General features: G+C 36.6%; 1 protein-coding gene across 1 annotated transcript in view; it reads right to left on the bottom strand.

Annotated features, from left to right (window-relative positions):
* Positions 1-24,365, bottom strand: part of GPD2 (glycerol-3-phosphate dehydrogenase 2) — a 152,970-nt gene that overhangs the window by 39,818 nt on the left and 88,787 nt on the right. Inside the window, 2 exon segments of the mRNA XM_008052218.2 lie at positions 476-620; positions 1,447-1,611. Of these exon segments, the coding sequence (XP_008050409.1) occupies positions 476-620; positions 1,447-1,611 (310 nt within the window).

The following is a 24,365-nucleotide window of genomic DNA, read 5'->3' as shown; positions in this document are numbered from 1 at the left end:
TTAATTTCTTAATGTTTTAATTAAATGTGTCCTTTATTTAAAATTTAGCCAAATTAATTTTTTAATGTCTTAATTAAAAGTATAATTCAAAAACACTAATACTTAGTCTCTGAAAGGTGACTTCAATGAACAAAGAAGAAACATGAACAGATCATAAATCATTAACCCTTACAAACGAGTCTTGCCATAAGTGGCTAGGAAATTCCAAAGTTTGGTCTGTATTTTGAAAGAGTTCCTTTGCTTATTTCTCCTAATTTTGAATAGCAAATTAGTCTGTTGTTAAGAAAGGTGTGCTCCTCATCAAAAAGGGTACCTGCATAATGAACATTTGTATACCTGACCCTGAACTGTACCCCATATCTTTAAAATAAAAAAAATTAAAAGAAAAAAATGTGCTAGAAGAAGAAATTAGACATACACAATCTCTTTTCCCCCTCTTTCTTGGGTGATGACCACTATACTGGAAGGTAGTTACCTGTAATACCCAGGCATCACAATATGGACACCAGCACTTGGCTGGCAGATAGCTGCAGCATCTTTATCATCCATTTTGCGCACAGAGTCAGTGAAAGGTCCCGTAGCATTGATGACACATTTGGCTCTCACATCAAATTCCTTCCCTGTGAAAGAAAGCGGCATCAGTCACACACTCCATTTGTTTCTCTATTCACAGATGCTGTGGATTATTCATTCATCTATTAACTTAACCTATGGTGAAGTATATTGTATACCACACTACCTGACATGAGCGGCCAGAGTTATTGAAGAGCCAAACAAAAGGCTTACATCTGAGTAAATTTACCAAAAACAAGTCCAAACTGAAGAAAATAAAAGCATTCCCCCTTTTCAGTGTGGTTTTCAGTCTATATTTTTTAAGGTACCCAGCATCAAGGTGCCAAACATGATGAAAGTGGAATGAGTAAATAAGTCACCTTGTCCTTAAAACTCAAATGCGTAAGTAGCATTGCTGTGAGACAACACATTTTGCAGAGATTTTGTTCAAGAATCGATGCAACTTTGAAACTGCCTACATGACCATACAACCAGGGCAAGAATGAAAATCTAAGTAAAGTTAAAGATGATTGACTTTAATGATGTATAAACATACTGCCTGTGTCACCAAATGATACTTTGAAATTTGGTGCATTTAATTTTATTAATCACATATTTTTGTAAAGAAAATGAAATTCATTCATAGCTGTGAGAATTTTATGGGCACTTACTATCATTATTATAATTATAATACAAAGGGGAAAAATTGCCAAGTCCCACAAGAGAAATTTTCATGTTAAACTAGCCACTGTTGACAATAAGGAATATAAATAATATGACTCTGCAAGTGTGGCCTAAATGAAAGAAAAGTGACAGAAAAATTATTAATCAGTCATTATATAAGTCAAACAAGACACTAAGAAATACCTCCCTGTTCCCCAAGACTTGGCATACCTGTGAGGACATCCTTGCACCGTGCACCACTCACGCACACTTTCCCTGTCTGGGGGTCTGTCTTCTTGAGTAAGCTCACTACCTCCATGTAATTTGCTGTGGCAGCCCCATACCTGGCAGCAGTCAGAGCAATGGCAAGGTTCATCCGTGCATCGTTGTGTTGTCCTGCAGCAGGGAAAAGCACCAGAGGAGGGATGGGAGTCACCTCGAGCCACAGACTGGTGGTACAGAAGTGTGTCACAACAGATATGTCACATCTGTCCCTGTCACCCAGGATATACATGATGGCTGGGCAGCTCGACAAGGCACAATTTAAAAATACATGGTCACTCTCAGTCAGGCATCTACCTGCCACTTCAGCAAGTGCATTTGTATACTGCAAAAATGGTGACAAATATCCCTTTCCTACAGACTGACATCAATTATCTGAAAGTTACAAAAGAAGTAATTATTCTCTCAGTGTTGGAACATATGTATATGTCAGACTTTTCCTAATATAGATAAATTGTAAGCAAGAAAGTGAAACAATTCAAAACTTCAGAATATTTGACACCCCAACTGGTGTTGATGAACAATTTTTATGAGTATGTGCTCTATCTAATATTCAAAATCAAGATCTAAATCTTCCATAGAACATCTCTCAGTATTTTGCAAAAGAATTTTTCTTGGTTTGAATTTTGATTAGGGTTCCTTAAAATGTAACATTTTTTTAATCACACATAAAAGGTAAGAAATTAAGTAGGGCAAAATTTAATTACTGAACAATTCCTACCTGTATTGTTAAAGATTTATGGCTGAAAAATCCTAGTTAAAGAAAACTAAGGGGGAGGAGAAGGGGGGAAAGATGATTAATCACTTTAAAATACTGGCATCACTAGAGACTTTTTCTATTTATTATTGCCAGTGGAGTTAACGCTGACCAGGAAGAATTACTCTACATTGCAGGGGCCAGGTTCTCTGTGCCCTGAATAATTAATTATCTGGGGCTAGATGTATTGAAGCAAGGTTCAAATTCCCACACATTGGGATCAGTTCTATCAAGATAAGACTGATAAAGGGATGAATTTGTAATGGATATTGTTGTTGATTTATGTTGCCAGCATACCAAACATTTAGTATAAATGGTTTATGTAAAGTTTCTTCCTTGTGATTCCATCTGTGCAGGGCTAGCAGTACTACACAAGTAATCTGTTCCAGCTAAAAGGGCAAAGTTATAAAGAGAGAATCAATGACTGAAGATTCTGCTGTCCCTCCTCTCCCCACACACATCTTATTCTAAAACCGCTAAACTAATACAATCAGCTAAGAACCTTTCCCCCCAAATTAAATGCATTATCAAGTGTAGAACATATATTAAATCTCAACATGCAAAATATGAAGTTATTTTATCCAAAAATGAATAGAATGAAAGTAGGAAGAGAAAGAAAACGACAACAGCAGTGGTTGTGCTGTAAGTGGGAAAAAAGGGTAGCCTTCTATTGGTTTCAACTCAGCATGACCCCACAGTTGACTAAAACAGTCAGTAGGTATGTTTAAAGTTAGGTTTAGGAAACGAACAGTTATAAGTATAGAGTTCCTTATTTAAAATTGGAATACACTCCCAAAGTTAAGTACATCAAAACAGTCCAAAGAAACCAAATACAATTTTCATTGTAGATATTCTACTTAAACTAAGAGATAACACAGCACCTACCCCATTCAATCTTTCTGGAAGACTTATATTTATAACAAGAAAACATCCTACCCAACAGAGGTAAGGCTTTGGCAGTATGAGAAATCCAAGTCATGCTTGCTGTCATTATAGGTATAGAGAAACTCCCCCATTCAAGTGTCTTGAAGTCTCTGGAAAGTCATGTGTAAATGAACTGTTTTAAATCCTAAAGTCACTGTTGAAAGGAATCAGGCAGAAATTCCGTTTATTAATTGATAGATTCCTTTGGAAAGTGGTATATCTATGACACAATCATGTGACTGTAAAGTGACTTTTAAAAGACAACATTTTCTTTTAATAATTTTTAAACTATAAAGCCTCATTGAAGTAGTATATAGTACATCAAGCTCTATTGTTTCCATATTAAGAAATGCTTCCCTAATTAGCTTTTAAATCCCAACACTATTACAAGTAAACAAGGTCAACCTCAGTTAAAAATGTGAAGTAGAAACAAGTTCCTTTGGTCTTTGCTTTTCCACATCATCCACCCCTAGTACCTAGTAGCATCTGCCTTGGCTTGATTCAGAGATGTCACTTACGAAGGCCCTTTACGATAGGATCCTCATCCTATCCTATCTTCTAATCCCAGTACCACACGACCTAGCAGTGCAAATCAATTGTAGCTCCCTGAACATCCAGGTCATTTCTCACCTTCTTGCCTTTACCCACACTTATTCTTGTGGCTGTACACTGTTCTGGAAATCCTCTGTTAATCTCTCATAATCTGGTTCAAATATCTCTCCTTATCTCTAGGGCAAAATTGTCCACTCCTTTCTCTGGGTCATTATTATATCTTGTACACATCTTTTTTATAGTTTTCCTGATAGTACATTTATCCATATATCCATCTACTTACAAGAATAAGGAACCTTTGTTATGCATCCAGCACTGTGACAAATACAGGGACCACAGTAAAGGGAAAGATACAAGGTGATCTCTACCCTTGTGAAACTTACATCCCACTGTAGTTACCATATGATTTCCATGGCTCAGGGGATGGCAAGAAGTCTTATTTCTTCATCATTTTTTTTCTTGTTAGTACCAGGTACAGAATAGATATCTAATAAATGTTGAGTTTAGTGAAATTCTATTCAGTGTGTTAAACAAACAGGTATTGGAAGTCTTATATCGGACTATGTAATGGAATATTTTTGGGAGACCGAGGCAAGAGGATTGCCTGAGTCCAGGGGTTCAAGACCAGCCTGGGCAACTTGGTGAGGCCTCGTCTCTACAATAAATCAAAAAATTTAACTGGGCAAGGTGGTGAGTGCCTGTAATTCTAGCTACTTGGAAGGCTGAAGCGGAATAATCGCCTAAGCCCAGCAGGTCGAGGCTATAGTGGCCTGGTGGCAGTGTGAGACGTCAACTCAAAAAAAAAAATTTTATTTCTTGTTAAAGAAATTTCAGAAATCAGAAAGTTGATGACAAGAAATCTGAGGAGGACTGAAAAGTATAAAATCTGAATTTAACTCCAGACTAGGCCTTATAATCATGTTGAATAAATATAAGGAATAAAGCAGAAATGGTTATAAATGGTTCACTCAGGACTTATCCCAGAAGTTGCCACTTGCTTTACAAGGACATGCAAGCACAGCTAACATGAGTTCCTAAAAATTGAGGAAGAAGTAATTTGACCTGCCCCTGGGTGGGGCTCACACCTCCACTCAGCAACCCTCTTCTTTCCAGACATTCAGCTTAATCCATTTACCTCCTGAAATGCAATGTGAACCTCCTTCTCCTTCTCCTCTCCTACTCACACTAAATTTACCCTTTACCCTGAAATACCCAGATGCTCGCACTGTATGCTTCCTGGGATATGAGTGATATATTTTCATTATTCTTAACTAAATTTCCCCAACCCTTTTTCCTGACATTTTGAAAGGTATCTATGCCTCCTGTAATTCTAATTTTGGAGAAAAAGTTTTTGACAACACTGCATGTCATTGGAATGTGATACAATAATCACAAACCCCCACCCAATTGATCTGCTTATTAAGTTTAGATTTTCAAATCCGTTTCCTTAGAGCCAGGCAACATTATACTGTTTTTTTACTGATCAGTGAATAGCTTTACATTGGCACTTACACAAGGACCCAGACGGGGACTATGAAAATCTGTTTCCTACTCTGTTCTCTCTTGCACTTGAAATTTTACATATGTGCACATACTGAGCTTACAACTCATAAGAGAGGAAACGCACATAAGAGGTGGAACTATAACTGTTTTCCCTTGTTTAGAGAAACAAAATATAAAATCTACCCACCAAAAAGAATAAAGGTTAGTGGTAGTAGAGATTCTGTCTTACTCCTCAATGGTCTTGCACACAGGATAGTGAGATATCTTAAGTGAAAACTGCATGACCACACATATTGTAGAATATAACCATCTAAAAGGTAGACCTCAAATATAAATACATAGGAGACACAGCAATATTGCTCTCCACAGAGTCAAAGTATGGCAACTAAGATCATACACAAAATAGCTGAGAGAAGAGAAATAATCATTGAATGTGCTAAGAGTATAAAGAATATATGAGTAATATGAGTAAATATGAAAAGAACTCAGGTAACCAATTACCTGGCATTTTTCTGTTCCTTCAGGTCTAAAATTCTGTGATGCTCTGTAAGTCTACATACAATCTTTCCTTTAATTCAGCATACTTCTAAATGACCCTTTACTGTGCACAGCCCTATCTTTCTGATATCTACCTGCCAGTATGAGAAAGTCTAATTGCTAGAATGAATGGTTCTTAATTAAAATAACACCTATTCATAACTTCATCATCAATAAAAATTGTCACTGTTGAAATGTTGAGAATATTTCCTTCTATCTTCCTGTGCTCTAACCTGAGTCTTATACAATCACTTTGATTTTGACTACTTCTAGCTAGGGGGAAAATAATGCTTGAATGAAAGAACATCTCCCTAAAGCTTTCATCTCATTTCTAACAAAATCTACACAGCAAGCTTCATTGTAGCAGACTGACAGTGTCACAATGACCTCTCAGGCAGCTAGCTTCCCCTTCAAGTTCCGGCAAAGCTGATTCAAAGGCTAACCTATCAAACTCAAGCTGATTTCATATAACCATGATATTTAAAATTTCCCTGTTTGATAGGAAGAGCGAAGGTAAAAGCAGAGCAAAATAGGTGTCTGTACATGCACACAAAAGGGGATCATTAAATCCTGCTCTAAGGACATATGATGTGAAAGCTCAAAAAGGAAAACTCAGAACGAGATAATCTTCATGGTGAATTGTGACAACAATGCAACTTTCAAAAGTAAATCATTTATAAAAGTGATTATCTGTGTGAGGAGTGGCGGGCTCCAGGGAGGCACACGGAGAGGTGTAGGGAGAATGTACATTAAAAGAAATGGTGGAGGATGGTTCTGGGCTAGGAATGCTGGGGTTGCAACTTTTGGGTGTGTTACTAACAGGATGCACTGTAATCTCTAGGCTTCAGTGTCCTATAAAAGGACAGGAACTAAGTATCTCTAAAATTATACAATGTGTGTAATGGCTAATCTTTAATAGTTACTATCCCTTTCAAGAGTTCATTTCAACTTTTTCTCCATTTCTGGTTTCTCTGACTTTGTTCCCATCATGTCTAAAACAGAAAGGGCATTAATAAAGTTCAAAAGATAGATGCTTCATGAAGGAAATCAGGGGGAAAAAAGAGAAATCATACTCTTCCATTAGAACTAAAAATATGTATAATTAAATTTTTATTTTATTAGGTATTTTTTGGTTTTTTATTTTGTTTTGTTTTGTTTTTTTAGAGTTAGGGTCTCTCTTTGTCCCACAGGTTGAAGTGTAGCTATACAATCATAGATCACAGCTCACTGCAACCTTGAATTCCTGGGCTCAAGTGAACCCCCGGCCTCAGCCTCCCAAAGCGCTGGGATTACAGGTGCAAGCCACTGCACATGGCCAGGATTTGATTAGCTTATATGGGCTAAGTAGTATACTGGAAAAATCACCATAATCCTTCATGTCTCTCTGTAGTCAAGTCCTTTACCATGAGTTCTCAAAGTGTCTTCTCCCACTCTCTCTGGACACAACCATGCACAATTGTTCTGGTCAATGGAATGTTAGCAAACATGATAAAACAGAGGCTCAAAAGAGCACCTGTGTGTTTCTGTTTGTGCTCTTGTCCTCTGCCAATGCCATGAAATAGACATGTCCATGTTAGCCTGCCTGTATGAAGAGAAAGATGAGAGGCAATCGGTGAGTGCAAATTCAGCAGGGACCAGAGAATTGCTCAGCCGACTCCAGATATGATCAGAAGAGCCACCTAGAGGACCACTCCAATGCATACACAATAAACACTAAGTATTTTTATGTTATTAAGGTTTGTGGTTGTTTGTTATGTAGAATTATAGCAACAGATAACTTATAGAGGCAATGTAGCCAATTTTCTACTAAAATTAGTCCCATCTAATAAACAGGTTCTATCTTTAAAACTGTATTCTAAGATGGTTGTTTAGAACTCAATTCATTTTTGTATAGAAATGCTACAAATAAAAGGTGATTGATTTGTGCCACAACAGCTATTTAGTGCACTGGGTATCTGAATGAGGGAATTCAAGATTCTAACAACCTCAATGTCTACTACCCCTTCACACTCATCCTAAACTGACCATATTGCCCAACCTCAAATAAAACTTTGCACTTTCACACCTCTGACTTTTTGCTCATGTTAACCTCACTCCATGGAACATTCTACCCAATCTGTTGAGCTCTTCAACTTTTAATCCTTCTTTATGAAACCATTTCTGACTCCTTTTCGACATAATGGCCTTTCCACGTCTGTGTTTCTATGGCACTTTGTAGATACATCTATTACAGCAAAACTATTTCCTAAACACTTGCAGTCAACATTCATTGATTTATTGAATGCTTTTAACATGCCAAGGATTGTGCTAGGAACTGGGTTTATAATGGACAACCAAATAGACATAGTGACAGACAATTTTAACAATATGTTAGCAAACAAATGGAGTGCTTCTTATTCAATTTTGATTCCCCAGCACCTACCACAGACTTGCTACCTAAAAGATCTTCAAATATGATTAAATGAATGTACATGGCTATAGATCATATTCAGAGATTGGTCAAATAAATGAAATGTGCTCAACACTTAAAGATTCTAGGAATAGACCCCAACCCCTCATAGGATGTCTTCTATCACAAAAATCTTTGGTGGAAAACATAAGCAAAAAGAGGAGGCCAGTAACAAATTTAGGGCAGCAAGGTTTTGATATATGATTAAGACAGCAAGTGGCAAATTTTACTCATCCCTTTAACAAATATCTATTGAGTACATCTTACGAGCCAGTCATAGTGCTTGTCATGAGTAGGAAGAATAAGATTATCTTGATCTCTGCTGTATGAAACCTCATTCTAGTAGGGATAACAGAAAAAATCAAGTAAAATAAATTATAAGATAATTACAATTGCAGTAATGGCAGTAGAGGGTTTTTCCCTCTATAGGATGCAGGGAGAGCAAATCTCCAGGATAGGGATTATATTTTGGACAGAGCAGATAGGGAAAATGATCAAGATAAGCAAGCAGTAGAGAAAATGCATAGAAAAGGCAATAAAGTTCTTACAGCAAGACTACCTAAATCACTGCGCTAATATGCAATTACATCCAAAGTTTATATGATATATAAAGTATCAGAAATGTGACTATGGCATTAGCTTAATCAAAATGTGTTAAGAAGTGCCTACAAAATGTGTTTTTAATTTTATTTATTCCTTAAAGTATTCACCTGTGTTATATATATATTTAAATCAGGAACTATATTTAAAAATCTTCCTGAGTTGATGTACATTTTTGCAGAAAATGTCTTCTAGTTAGACCAGTGAAACTCATAATAAAAGGATACTATTCCAGGTTTATGAATTGGAGTAATTTGCTGTCACTTATCTATACTACAGTTCTCAAGAAGGGATACCTGTTAGCACTGAACATGTAATCATTTTTATTATTAAATACAAAGGTACAATTAAATGCAGGCACAGGATGTGACCTGCATCATAATTCTGCCAGGCCTTTTTCTTCACAATATCCTTTTCATTATCTTGGCCCTTTTGTTCTTTCAGCTTTCTTTTGTCTCACCCTAAGTTCTCAAATAAGCTATTTACAATCTTAATAATTAGCAATCAAGGGTGGATCTACAGTCTTTGGCCCTATGTAAACGAAATATTGTGAAGTTCCTTAACATGACATATTTAAGTACACAAAGTTTCTATACCCTCAAGACTTTCCTTTATTGAAAAAGTTTTAAATGAATCTAATGAGGAGTAAGATTTCCACTTTTCAGATATTTAGAAATCCAGCGAAGTTGAACAAAAGGTAAAACCATTTTTAAATTGCAAACAACACAATGCTTTGGGTCTTCATTAGCTATTTCTATACAAAAATGTTCTACACATTAATTTACAATGATTCCTTGTGCGTACTCCCAGACAATCAATTCTCTCCTAGCAAGAGCCAAAAAAATAGTGTTTTATATTTTTAAGGAAGAAAAGGGTAAAGGGAGCAATGTGACAAAAATAAACTGAAACAAAGTCAGAAAGTCAGGAAGTAAGACATACTACAGGGACTCTTTTATAAACTATACAGTTATGTGGCCTAAACACCCCTGGTAAGCTTCCTTTACTGATAAGCCTTCAAGGAATGTCTGACTTTGAGAGTAAAGATCTTTCTTCACAAACAGCATCAATCTAGGCAGCACGGCATCTTAACCAAAAGCAACAGACAAACAACTGTCTTGCAGATGCCTGAAATTAATTCATTTGGTAAATACTTACTGAACACTTACTATGTGCCAGGCACTTAGCTAAGTATCACCGTGATACAAGAGCATGTTTATAGTCTAACTTGGAGACTTCACATGCTCCCAAAAATGTTTCCATTTCCTCACACACTTCCTTTCTCTTTCTTCTACAATTTTCCTAAAATATCACCAAACACCGTTCTCTAGACATAACTTCTTTTCTCTTTTAAATTATAGGAAGATTTACAAAGCTTCTTTCACAGGAATATACACTTAAGTTTACCAATCTCGTGCTCGTCGCTTCTTCTAAGGTTCCATTCTCTCTGCTATGCAGGGGGAATGATGATGGGATAAACAGAGGTATTGCGAGAAAGAAGTGAGATGGGTATTATCTCAACAAATAATAACTATTATTATTACAAGGTAAAAATACTGGAAAGCCAAGGCTACTTTATACTTTATAAGATATACTTACTGCCCAAAGTACTTAAAAAGAAGTCAAAACAATAAAAAAAAGAACCCCGAATATTTGCCAGTCCTAAATGGCTTTATTGCTCATCAGTTTTGCAAATTTTTTCTGAAATGTGTAACAACTTATCTCTAATCTCGGCATTTAATGAATACTGTTTGTTCTTGTTTCTCCATGTCTCTTCTCTTTTTATCACTGAAAAACAAGGTATTTTTTTCCTGCATGTCACAAAGAATAGAAAGACAGGAGAATGCTTTTTAGTCTAGAGTGTTGATGGGAAAAGAGAGGGCAACAAAATATTAGAATTACCAAATCTTAATCCAGAGGACTTTCTTTTAAAGACCAGGGAGCCTCTGCCAGTTTTTATAAAGGAAATCAACACTAGTTATAAATTTTGTATCCTGGGAAAAGTCAGAAAGCCCAAGTTCTAATCCCTTAAACAGCCACTAACTGGGTGTATTTTCATAGCAGATGATTATCTGGTGTTTTGTTTAGGTTTGGTTTCGCTTCCTAGCATCTAAATATCCGTTCACCATCTTATAAACCTTGCAGAGAAGCAGTCTACTCTCCTACAGCAAAGAAAAAAGGGTCGCCCGAGACACAGGCCTCTAACCTAGCTCTGCCAATCAGATGCTCTCGACACAGATTTCAATCTAGAGTTAGTGACCCAAGGTACCTCCAATCCAAAGGTGGTGGCAGTGGCAGTGGTCTCATTCCATTTCTAGGGGGTGGCAGTGATATAGACGTCAGCAGCGATGGCACAGCAAGATGTGACGTGCAACAATCAGCAATAAAATCTTCCATATACTGGTTCAGGGACAGGATTTTGCCTGTGGCTCTGGTTGCTACAAATTATTTTTGACCCCTTATTTTTCAAATTAGGTCTTCTGCCTTTCCAGCATCTCTGCTTGCTATACAATATCCTCGCAAAAAATTCATTTTCTCCTTAAGTCGGCCAGATTTTTTTTTTTTTTTTTTTGCCAGCAACTGAAAACTTGGGCAAGTGCTAACACCTGTGCCTCAGTTTCTTCACTGCTCAAGCCATAAAGTTGAAACTGATTATCTCTTCAGGTCCTTCCAGCACTACCAGTTTTATAAATTGCAACCACAACATGTCAAATAAGCCAGCTGAACACTCAAAATCCTAATGATATAAGTCAAAAGCAGCTTCTTAATGTAATGAAACCACCTTTCCTAAAAGGACTGGCAAAAGCCAAGTGAACCTCTTCGCTTACATAGAACCATCCTTTCAGTCCTCCTTTCCGCATCTGTTTGTGAGTACATGCACACAACTTTTTACAAAACGCTGCACTGGCTCAGTCTGCCCCAGGGGTGATTCCGAGTGTGAGCTACATAATAAATACACGCAACCATGTGCTAAAGACAAGCTGGGGAATTCCAGCTAAAAGCAGCCTTTTGAGAGAAGCTTTATCTGTTTCATGGTGAGTCCTGTAACTTATCAGATTTCTCTCTCTAATCACAGGGAGATTCTACACCTTATCGAATTGTTATCAAATCAGTCTAACCTGAAACCAGCATCCTGATTGTCTGGGGGGAAAAAATGTGTACTAGGGCATTTACATGAAAGCAGGCTAACTTCTGGCCACTCACAGAGAGCACAGGGACTGTAGATTCCGAATACCTGCTCACTACCTACGAACCCAGCTCACCACCTACTAACGCAGGTTTATGGACACATCCCTTTCCTCAACAGTCTGCTTCTTCATCTATGAAGTAGAGCTAACACCGACTTCTGTACTGATTCTCTGGAGTCATTGAAATGATCCGATTCAAGCATATGTAAAAGCACCTGTAAACCTTAAACCATTTTAAGAATGAAGCTATTATCATTAACAAAGATTGCCTTCTACTAATTTTACCTTCCCTCTCTGGTTGGAGATAGCCTTTCATACAATATCTGAGTCATAAACACTCCCCAGTTATCAGAATAATATCCCTCAGCAACTGAGGTTCAGTGTTTATTTGTAAATTGTATTTGGGGCTTGAAACTCTTAAAAAAGAAGAAATGGAAAGCCAAAATTTAACTCTCTCTTTTAAACAAAACATTGAGGCTCACTTGACAAAGATATCTTTGTTTTAAGCTTTAGTAGAAATATCCAACTGCTTCTGCTTGAACTGTATAGTTACAAAGCAAGGTCCTGATCTTAATTTGGTTATTCAAATAGGTTTACCTTACTGGATTTTTTTTTTTTTTTTTAACAGCAAGCTGAGTCATCTAATTTACATGGATACTTCACTTCTCATAGAATGAATAAATAAAGGTCAGGAATTTAGTTCTAGCCCTGTCATCACTCCCAGAGTTTATATCCTGCAAGGGCAACAACGCCTGGTATTGGCACATAGAAAGGTGTTAAACTATTTGTTGTCTAAAGTAATCAATTTATAATTCAATAGGCTGTGAGTTGGGTTAGTGCCAATCAATTTACCAGAGCCCAGTCGCCTTAAGGGAGATGACAAAACAACTGTTCTAAATCTTTACAGTCAAGGTCACATGCTGAGGCAGAAAACTGAGGTGCAAATACTATGAGAATAAGCTTAATTTCACTCTCTCCTAACAACTAGTAGAATATCTGCTATCTCCCAGATTAAAAAAATGAAAAGAAAGTTCACACACAATATAGTTATTGATAAAATTATATCAAATTGCAGCCACTTACATCATATACTATGCCGGATGCTACTGCCATATTTTTTAAACCAACAAATGTGTCAATATAAAGTATGTAAAAATTTAAAACAAAACTTCCCCTCCGAGAGGTTGGGATAGAAGTGGAGAGAAAATTAACTGTAGATGTAATCAATGCCCTTTATATTTGAGAAAGACACTTCTAATATTTTAGACAATTTGATTCAAATCTGTACTCAATAAACTATAAAAGCTTAAAAATAAAATAATTTAATAAATAGGCTACAGACTCATTTTTGATAAACTATCATATAAATTAAAATTAAATAGTACCATAAAAACAACTCTTTCACCCAAAACTTTTCAATTAATGGCAAAAATTTTCTCCTTGTTTCTGAAACGCTGGGCAATAAATGGTAAAAGCAGCAAGACTCAAATGTAAAACCCAACAAAAAAAATGAATCACACTCTCATACTTCTAATCATTTCCTATAATTTAAAAAGATGGCCAAGCTTGGTGGCTTAGCCTATAATCCCAGCACTTTAGGAGGCCAAGGTAAGTGGATTGCCTGAGCCCATGGGTTCCAGACAGCCCGGGCAACTTGGCGAGACTTCATCTCTACAATAAATTTAAAAAATTAGTTGAGCATGGTACCTGTAGTTTCAGCTACTTGGAAGGCTGAGGTGGAAGGATCGCTGGAGCCTAGCAGGTTGGCGCTGGGGTGGCCGTGAGTATGCCACTGCACTCCAGCCTGGGCAATGGAGTGAGACTCCAACTCAAAAAAAAAAAAAAAAATTTAAAAGATAATTAAAAAATTAGAAGTTACACAATGTCACACCAAATTGAAAACATATTCATTAGTTTTACTATCAACTTTTAAATACAAAGCTGGAACTGAAGCATGACTATTACTAAAGTTTTTACTTTTGTTTTAAAATGAAAAGTAAACCAAATCAAATACCAGGCTTCAATGACTAGGGTTTCTTGCCCATATTCCCAGCAGTTCTCAAAGTCTTCCTGGAAATGATGGTTCACGGTTATTGTCAAAGAAAGTCTATATTAGTTTCTGAGACAAAGTGCCCTCAACCTGTTAAAATTACTGACTGTCTTTAACCTGCTGGCTCAGTCCTAGGTGGTTCCTGAGTCAATCAGGACCATACCCTGCAGTATGTAAGAAGTCCCATCCCTCAAGAAACTATTATCTGCCCATAAACTGTTAGCTGCCTTTAGGGAATCCCTACCAAGGGAATTCCTGGTGCTCACCAGGCTGCAGTCTGTCTCGCCAAATACACCAACATGAGTCTCTGCCCCAGAATCTGGTTTGCATTCTGTGTTCCAACTTGAACTAGAACTCTGCTCTCGTCTCTGCTTGCTTGGCCAAAGCTCTGACATCCTGCTTAGCCCTTCCCTCAAGTAGCCTCTATCAAGGCCAAGTATCCTCTGTAGATTCCTCTCTTCTCAAAAAATCCTCAAGCTACTGTCATGCATTGACTCCACAATCCACTTCACTAAAAATAATTGTTAACCTGTTCAGACCCATGGTCAAATTCCCACACACTGATGTGGAGTGGACGGATATCAAGATGGCCTAGTCAGGGTCTGGCATGGCGGCTCACGCCTGTAATCCCAATACCTAGGGAGGCCAAGGAGGGAGGACTGTTTGAGCCCAGGAGTTCGACACTAGCCTGGGTAACATAGCAAGAACTCGTCTCTATAAAAAAAGCAAAAAATTAGTCAGGCATGGTGAAGTGTACCTGTAGTCCTAGCTACTTGGGAGGCTGAGGTAGAAGAACTGCTTGAGCCCAGGAAGTGGATGCTGTGGTGAGTCATGAGTATGTCACTGCACTCTAGTCTGGGCAACAGAGTGAGACCTCAACTCAAAAAAAAAAAAAAAAAAAAGATTGCTTAGTTAGCGGAGACAGGCAGTTTGGACTAAGTTTCAGACTGCTCAAACAGGCTAGACCTTGAGTTCTACTTACTGCTGCTTCACTTCTCTGCCTCTACCAACCTGCCTTGGAGGAGCCTTACCCTTAAACATTTTGAAGAGTGTCCACATTTTATGGACAAGAAACCTTTTAGTGGACATAATCAAGGTTTAGTGCTGCCACATATAGCTATAAGTAGATTTTGTGAATTTCTTACTACCTATAGAAAATAAGAAAAAGAGTTACTTATTCTACTTTTTAATCAATATCATAGTTCAGTGTACAAATTATAAGTCAATTTTACTTCATGAATTTTTAATCATCTGGTCATAAACAAAAATTTTGCATGTTGAAAATGTTGAATTCTAATTAAAGATCTAAGCCTAAGAATTAAAGACGCAAACAGAATATGACAATCTATTCACCTTAAAGAGAAGGCAACAATATAATATATTACTCCATTAAAATACAACTTAAAATACAGCATATTAGTCTTCAACTTAACACACGTCTCAAAACTTCTGAGGAGCACTGCACAAAGATGCTTTTGTAAAACAACCTCACAGCACTTTGATGTGACCGTATGTTCATTAAAAGGAAGTATTACTACTTACATACATAAGGTACATAATGAATTCAGTATGTGTCTAGAGTTGGCTAATGGCATTAAAGCACATGCCAAAAGCACAGACTATAAATCAAAACGCGATAGTCTGTCAAATTAAGATCTTAATATGATACAAGTTAAAAATAAATAAATAAACCACCAATATCCTGATAGGGGATTGGTGAGGAGAGCTAAGCCCAAACTGCAACCAGGTTGCAATTGACATGCCTTTGTTCTATCTATAGCTTTGGCTATTCCTCTCCCTCTTCCACCTGGATAAGTACAAAATTAGCATGCACCAGGCATTCTTCACTCCCCAGAGGGTTTATATCTCTAACACTGCTTTAAAGACTGATATTCTTTCCAAAATGCTGACATAAACCAGTTGGGCAACCACAGATTTTTTTAAAGCCCATATTACTGAAGTTTTTAAAAATCTAGATTATTCTTTAAACAGAATTTGGAAACACTTGACATTAATTTATTAATTCACTTCCAAATGAAAGATCTAACAAAAGACCAGAAAGGGCAGCTATACAAAGAGGCAAGCCACAAAGACAATCAACCAAAAAAAAAAAAAAAAAAAACAAAAAGAAAGAAAGAAAAAGAAAATCTATGTAGTGGATGCTGGAGTTCCCCAGGAAATGTAAGCAAAGAAGGTACTGCCCCATGGGTTACACTTTCTCTTACCTGGGCACTTCACCTTCTCTCTCTGGTCTGGAGTTCCTTCAAATCTGCATAAGATCCTATTCAAGACTCTGCCATCAATCATCCAAACATGTTTTCTGGATCCTGAATTCCTTGTATCAAATGTTGTTTTCATTCACTGGATGCCCATTGCTTACAGAATTCAAACTAAACTCTTCAATATAGTGTGCTTGGTTCTCCATGATCCAGGCCCTCTCCACTACGGTGTGCCTCTCCTCACTACCCTACCCTCAAATTCCATACAACTGTTTGCTGTATTCCATGTGCCTGCATGCCTTTGGTCACTATATCCCCTTTAACAACCTCCCTACTGACTCTCCCTGGCCATACTACTCTTAAAAATCAACAAAGTATCGCTACTTCAAGAAGCTCTCCTAGATTCCCCATGCACATCCACGTTAGATGACTCTCACAGAACTTCTCACATGTGACTGTAAATCACTGGTTTCCTTGTTGGTATTCTCTTTTTAGTCAAAGAGTTTTTTGAGGAAAAAAAATATTTCACGTTAGTCTGCATATCTCCAGTACCTATCGCATTGCCTGATTTGTAGGTAGTGGTCATATACTATCATATCTAGAAATATATAAATCTATAGGTTATTTCAATTTGTCAAAATGTTGCTTTCTTTATAGTTGTTGCAAGTATCCCAAGACTGTAACATTAACATGAATCTTGAAGAACAGAATAGAGAATTAACAAAAGAAAAGATAGAAAGTATTGACATTCATTTTTAGAGTTTACACAGATGTGGCAATGATATAGCATAAGCCTAGATCCATCACGGGCACACTCAAATTCAGAAGTATCACATGTCAACAGTCAACTTCTTCCCAATAATCACACATCAGGAAATTCAGCAGTGTTTACATGAAAGTTTTTTTTTTTTTTATCTTGGGATTTTCCAAAAACTTTTGGAGGACAGAATTATCGAAGCCAACTAAGAATAATAAGATCCAAACCTGAGGCCTTACTGACAGAATCAGAATCCTCAATGGGCTAAAAGGCTGGATTGTGTGATGTAGACTGGTGAAGAAGTCCTACAATTTCAGGAGCTGCAGCTTTAGCAGCAGAAACATGAAGCTAGAATTCAAATACTGCTTCCAGGGTATTCTCCAACATTTCTCCAGAAATCAGCTTGAGTTGAAGGGGGAGAAAAAGACTGCTCAGCTTTTCATTACTTCCCTTTAACAAATTAACCAAATGTACATACGGAGACCACCACAAGCTAGCCAAGTGCTCCTCAGAACTGCAGTGGTATGTCATTTTCTAGAAGATGCCCGTTTTATCCTGGACACAAATAAAATGAAGCAATGAGTGATCACAATCTACTGAAACACTCCATGCTCAGTGACTGCTGCTTCCTTCAGCCCAAGGAAACTTCCCTTCTTACAGAAGGTGGGGAACAACTTGAAAGTCTGGGATAAAGATGGGCTTTTAGGTCCCACCTGCTGACAAAGCTCTTTTAGCAAACAGGGACTTCTCTCCAGTGCAAAGCACCACAGCTCTTTCTTAGTATAAATTTGAAAACTTTTATGGCTGTGACTCTGTCTAGTTCTAAACAAAACATGATTTTTATATCAAATAGAGGTCCTTGAGGTGGAAATTTATTTTTTCCCCAAGACCTCTATTACTCAATGTCTTTCTAAGTCCCTATTAAAGCTTTGTTGAGTATGCTAGGAATTTCTCACTTTGGTTATCTGGTTTCGGGGTGGCACTGCTCTCGAGTAACTCCTATTGCAGCCAGCAGAATAATTTCAACTAAAGAGCTACTAATATCATCCCCTATTGATATCTCTAAAGTTTCAAGTTCAATACTTCTGAAAAAATGGCTAAAATGACACAATTCAAAGAGAATTAATAGCAGGTAAGCAATCTGAAATTTATAGCTCAAAAAATACAAATAATGAGGGGAAAGTGCCTCCTTAAAACTCGACGGTGGAGGAGCAGAGGAAGAAGAGCAAGAAAAGTCCAATCATAGACAACTACCGGGCACACAGAAGGCCCTCACTTATACCGAGATGTAATTAAAGGCTTGATGAACTGACATATGTAATCACATAAAAGGAAAGAAGATAGCCAAGTTATCACCCATTAAAATTTATAGGGTGAATTAATTCTACCCATATTTAGGGTGGGGTGGAGAAGGGAGGACCAAGGTTACATTAAATAAGAAATGTAACAAATTGAAATAATTAAACTTTAGTGGGTGAGGTATTTAATTGCATCTAGATATTTATATTAGTTTAAATATTACTCTAAATTGTATGAGTATTTCATTATGTATGTGTTAATGATGTTTATGCTTAGTTTTTTAAATATAGGGTCTTAAGCTGGATACAGTGGCATGCGTCTGTAGTCCCAGCTACTCCGGAGGCTAAGGCAGGAGTATTGCTTGAGCCCAGGAGTTCAAGTCTAGCCTGGGCAACATAGTGAGACACTGACTCTAAAATAAATAAATAGGGTAACAAAGCTAAAAATAAACAAGTGGGACTTAATTAAACTAAAAAGCTTCTGCATGCAAAAGAAATAATCAAAAGAGCAAATAGCCAACCTACAGCATGAGAGAAAATATTTGTAATCTATACATCCAACAAAAAACTTATATCCAGAATCTACAATGAAGACAAACAAGGGGGCAAGTAAAAAGCAAATAATCTTATTAAAAAGTGAACAAACATGAACAAATATCTCTCAAAAGAAGATACACAAATGACTGACAAATCTATGACAAAATGTTCAACATCACTCATCCTTAGGGAAATGCAAATCAAAACCACAATGAGATACCATTTTATACTAGAGAGAATAGCTATCATTAAAAAATCAAAAAACAATAGATGCCGGCATTGATGTGGAAAAAGGAAACACTTAATACACTGTTGGTGGAAGTGTACATTAGTACAGCCTCTCTGAAAATCAGTATGGAGATTTCTCAAAGAACCAAAAGTACATCTACCATCTGATCCAGTAATCCCACTATCAGGTGTCTACCCAAAGGAACTGAGGTCATTATATGAAAAAGACACCTGAACTCCCGCATGTTCATCACAGCACAATTCACAATTCCAAAGATGTGAAATCAACCTAAATGACCATCGACCAATCAGTGAATAATGAAAATGTACTGAATATACACCACGAAATACTATTCAGCTAGCCAAAAGAATGAAATAATGTCTTTTCGCTTCTCAAAAGAAGACATACAAGCAGCCAACAGATAGATTTAAAAAAATGCTCAGCCTCTCTAATCATCAAAGAATGTAAATTAAAACTATACTAAGGCCAGGTGCAGTGGCTCATGCCTGCAATCTCAGCGCTTTGGGAGGCAAAGGCAAGAGGATTGTCTGAGCCCAGGGGTTCAAGACCAGCCTGAGCAACTTGGTGAGACCTCATCTCTACAATAAATTAAAAAAAAAAATTAGCCGGGCATGGTGGCGTGTGCCTGTAGCTCCAGCTACAGTATTGCCTGAGCCCAGCAGATCGAGGTTACGGTGGCTGTGAGCATGCCACTGCACTCCATACTGGGTGACAGAGTGCGACTCCAACTCAAAAAAAAAATTACACTGCGATACCACCTAACTTCAGTCAGGATGGACATCATCAATAACTCAAAAAACAGCAAATGCTGGAGAGGATGCAGGAAAAAGGGAACACTTCTACACTATTGGAGAAAGTGTAAACTAGTACAACCTCTGTGGAAAACAGTGTGGGAATTCCTAAAAGATCTAAAAATCGACCTCCCATACAACCCAGCAATCCCCCTTCTGGGAATATACTGGAGGAACTAAAATCATTCTACAGAAAAGATACCTGTGCACGCCTGTTTATTGCAGCACTGTTTACAATAGCAAAAACATGGAACCAACCATGCTGCCCATTGAAAGTAGACTGGATTTTTTAAAATGTGGTACATATACATGATGGACTATTACATGATCATAAAGAAGGACAAAATTATGAACTTCGCAGCAACTTGGATGGATTTAGAGTCTGTAATACTCAGTGATCTATCACAGAAAAAAACACCGAGTACCACATGTCCTCATTCATAAGTGGACCCTGAACAATTATCATAATGCTGTAAGAAAGTGATTGGCAGTAGTGGGAAATTGCTAGGGAGGGAGTAGAGAGGCACACCTCATCAATAAGTGTACCTGATCTCAAACCAGAGGACCAAAGTGAGGCCCAAACTTTACGTGTACAATGATCATTTGTATACCTAATCCTGAATTGTACCACACATCTTTAAAATTAAAAAAAATGATAATAATATTGCATCACTGATTCAAGAAGGTCTTTTTACACTAAAGTTCTCGTAATGCCAATATATTGGCTTGAAATGTTGTCCACCATTAAATGTGATCCAAAATAGACTTTGAAATGTATTTCAAATGTTCTGGTTGAGGCAAATTAAAATTTTGGCATCTTAAAAACAAAAAAAAAGAAGAAATAATGTCTTTTGCAGCAACTTGGATGGAATTGAAGAACATCCTCCTAAGTGAACTAATGCAGGAACAGAACACCACACACCACATATTCTCACTTATAAGTGAGTGCTAACCAAGAACCCACAAAGACATAGAGAATGGTATAATGGACAATGGAGACTCAGAAGGGAAAGGGAAGGAAGAGACGGAAAAAAAATCACCCATGGGGTACAATGTGCACAGGGGTGAGTGGGGGGTACACTTAAAGCCTAGACAAAACACTATTTGTACTCCCTAAAGCTATTGAAATAAAAATAAATTAATAAAAGTAAGTAAATAGGTTTTGCTACTTTAAAAATCGACATAATTGAGTGAAGAAATATGTTTCTACCTCTTTCCTCATATTTAAGGATCATAACAATACCAATTTTAATCAAAGGTGCGATGAGAAAAAGAAATATACAAGACAGAGGATAAAGGTAAAAATAAATATCAATCTTGCCATACAACATATTTCTTACAACTAGCATGTACTATTATCTGTTTTTATAAATGTCGCCATTTATTTCCTATTTCTTTTCCAATATTCCAATGTCAGTTATTTCCTTCTCCCTTTGTTTCCAAATGTGACCTGTAAGATGTTGTTGCTGAAGAAGAATTACTTTGAGCCAAATGCACTGGATAATTACTTTAAGCTACAAAAGGCAGCACTTTTAAAAACAGCTTACACTTTTGGGGCATTTGTCCTCCCAATGTTTTTAAAACAAAAGCAAAAAATTCCTCAAACTCTTACTTCTTAACTTTACGATTAATTGGCTTTATCTCTTATTTTTTAAATGAACCACTAATATAAAGCATATCAAAATTTTACCAAAAAGTATATAGTTTCATATATTTGTATAAGATAGACTCGTCTATTTAAATGACTATAATTAACATGAGCATTTAGTCTGACTAAGCAGATTGGCACTCAATGCAAGCAGATGATATGAACTAGGTTTTAACAAATTTAAACAAATCAGAGCATATTTTACATAATGATAATAATAGCATTTGAGATTCACAGACTAATTTTAAGCTCTCTATACAGATAAAACTAGTGGATGTGCCATTGTTTTGTGGTATCCAAGAAAGGAAATAAAATTTTATTTTCACTTATAAAAAAATAACTTGAAAATGTGGTTTATTGATGGCTAAGAATGTATCAGTGGATATATTTTTATCTAAAGAGTTAACACGGCTATAAAATGTAATTCCATGAAAGTTGTTTCCTGGATGCTTTTTAATTTCACCTTTTAAAATTTTGTGGACTTGTAGTTATAGAACATAATATCCACTCTATTAGGGAGAGTAAAACAAGTGTACATATAATGTGCACATATGCATACACACACTAAAAGGATACACCAAAATTCTTTCTAAAAAATTTACCTTTAAAGAGAAGAAGGGAATAGAGTAGGAGAAACAGGGAGAGAAGCTAGCCTTGTTTGAACAGTCTTTGCTCTTATTTTTGACTTTGAAGCCCTGTATTTTACATAGTTAGAAAACAAAAGCACAGTTTTTAAAAAATTTCCTAATTATCTAAAGCAAAGTGAAACTGAAGTGTGTTAAGTTGATGACATAAGCACAATGACAGGAATTTTGTCAAGTAACTTTAAAAGACAATAATTTGTCTATCTGTTCCCACTGGCACATACACCAAGAATGACAAAACTGAAAAAATTAAGCTATTTTCAGTAATAGTATTTTTGGAAGTATGATTGAAGAAGTTAAATAAAAACTATATACTACTAAGTTTGAAGTGAAGCTATGTCTAAGAATTTATCATGAGTTTCTTTTTCAGAAATTTTTTTCCTACTTTTTTTCTATTGAAAGGCCTAGAAATAATAACCAACTAGTAGCAGTAAACATTCATAGCAAATAGATTATGGTCTCTAATTACCATGTTCCACAAGAGGGAGTCAAGTCCTACTGGAGGAAATGTCTACTGTCAGGACTAGGACAGGAACATTTTGAGATGAGACCAGAAGATCTTGTCATAGCAGATAGCACAGAAGTCATCATAGACCACTGACAGCATATCAAAAGGGCTCAGGGCCAACTTAAGGAAGTACCCATAGCTCAGAGATGGGACAATTTGAACAATAATAACTCTAATGGATTGACACATACCCATCAAATACAAATATGAGTCTATGTTGATAACCCTCCCCCCAAAAAATCTCATTACATTTGGAGGAGGCTGAAAAACTAATTCATTATTTATGAAAACTAGTAAATAAATAGAATCAAGCATTTATCCAGACTTTCCTATATACAAGGAACCTCAGGGTAAGCAAACGATTGACACAGAAAAATTATAATGAACTCAACTAATAAATAAAGAAGGAAAAATAGACTTAGAAAAGTACTATTTTTGTAGTACCTAACCCCTAATGAAATACTGTAATTATCTAGGCAATGATTATAATGACTGATTTTTTTAAAAGAGAAAAAAAGAGTTGTGACAGAAAATCACACCACCACCTAAAAAGCATTTTTTACAAAACAATTTGATCCAGCCTCCTTGTGGATAGTCACTAATGGTGTCCTATCTCTCCCAAATAAATTATGCCTCCTGTTTTTCTGACTGCCTCCTTGATTCACTTTTATAGAATGTGGTAAAAGTGACACTGTGCGATTTCCAAGGCTAGGTCAAAAGAAGTTTTTCACTTCCACCTTAGTATCTTGATGCACTCATTGAGGTAAACCAGCCACCACCTAACAAGTCTGACTGCCCTGTGGAAAAGTCAAAGCTAGCCATATGAAGAAGTCACCAGGGTGGGGGAAAGAGATGCCAGACCAAGCCCCAGTCACTCTAGCTCTCCCAGTCCAGGCACCAAACACATAAGGGAAAAAAAGTCTTTAGAAGACACCAACCTCAGCTGCCATCTTACTACAACAATGTGAGAGATTCCAAGTGAGAACCACCCAGCTGAGCCCATCCATTCTCAGAACTATGAGAAATCATTAACTGGTGTTTAAGTCATTGAGTTTAAAGGTTGTTTCTTATGCAGCAACAGACTAATGGTACAGGTCTAACTACCAATGTACAAGAGACACAAGGGAGAAATGGGAAACCTACCCATTAAAAAAGATTTAGAATCTTAACTAAGATTTTTTTCTATTTTATGGGTTGATTTTTTAATCAGGAGCTATTAAAGTTATAACACTAGGGGAACATGCAAACATAATCAGATATTTGGTATTAAGAAATTATTGTTAAACAATTTAGGTGTGGCTGTACTCAAAAGGAAGCACTTAACTTTGAAGATACAGAATAAATATTCATGTATGTTCATGGATGAAATGTTTGTTATGGGGTGGAGGTGTGTAGTGTATAGATGACAGTATAGACAAAATCTGGTCATAAGTTTGTAAGTGTTGAAAGTGGAAGTTCAGTTTTCTATTCTCATTACTTTTCTATATATTTAAATTTTCTATAATAAAATGATAATAAAAGTATACTTTTGGCTATTTTTTATATTTATTTATCTTTATTATTCGACTATTATGCTGAACGTTTTTGAAACTGGGCAACATATTTAGAGAACACTAAGCCTAGGATGATAAAGCAATATAAAAAGCTAAAAAGGCACTA

The sequence above is a fragment of the Carlito syrichta genome, unplaced genomic scaffold, assembly GCF_000164805.1.
Source record: "Carlito syrichta isolate Samal-C Ts95f unplaced genomic scaffold, Tarsius_syrichta-2.0.1 Scaffold267524, whole genome shotgun sequence".
Classification (NCBI taxonomy): Eukaryota; Metazoa; Chordata; class Mammalia; order Primates; family Tarsiidae; genus Carlito; species Carlito syrichta.
Note: the sequence above shows the minus strand (reverse complement) of the source record. Positions and strands in the feature narration are given on the sequence as shown.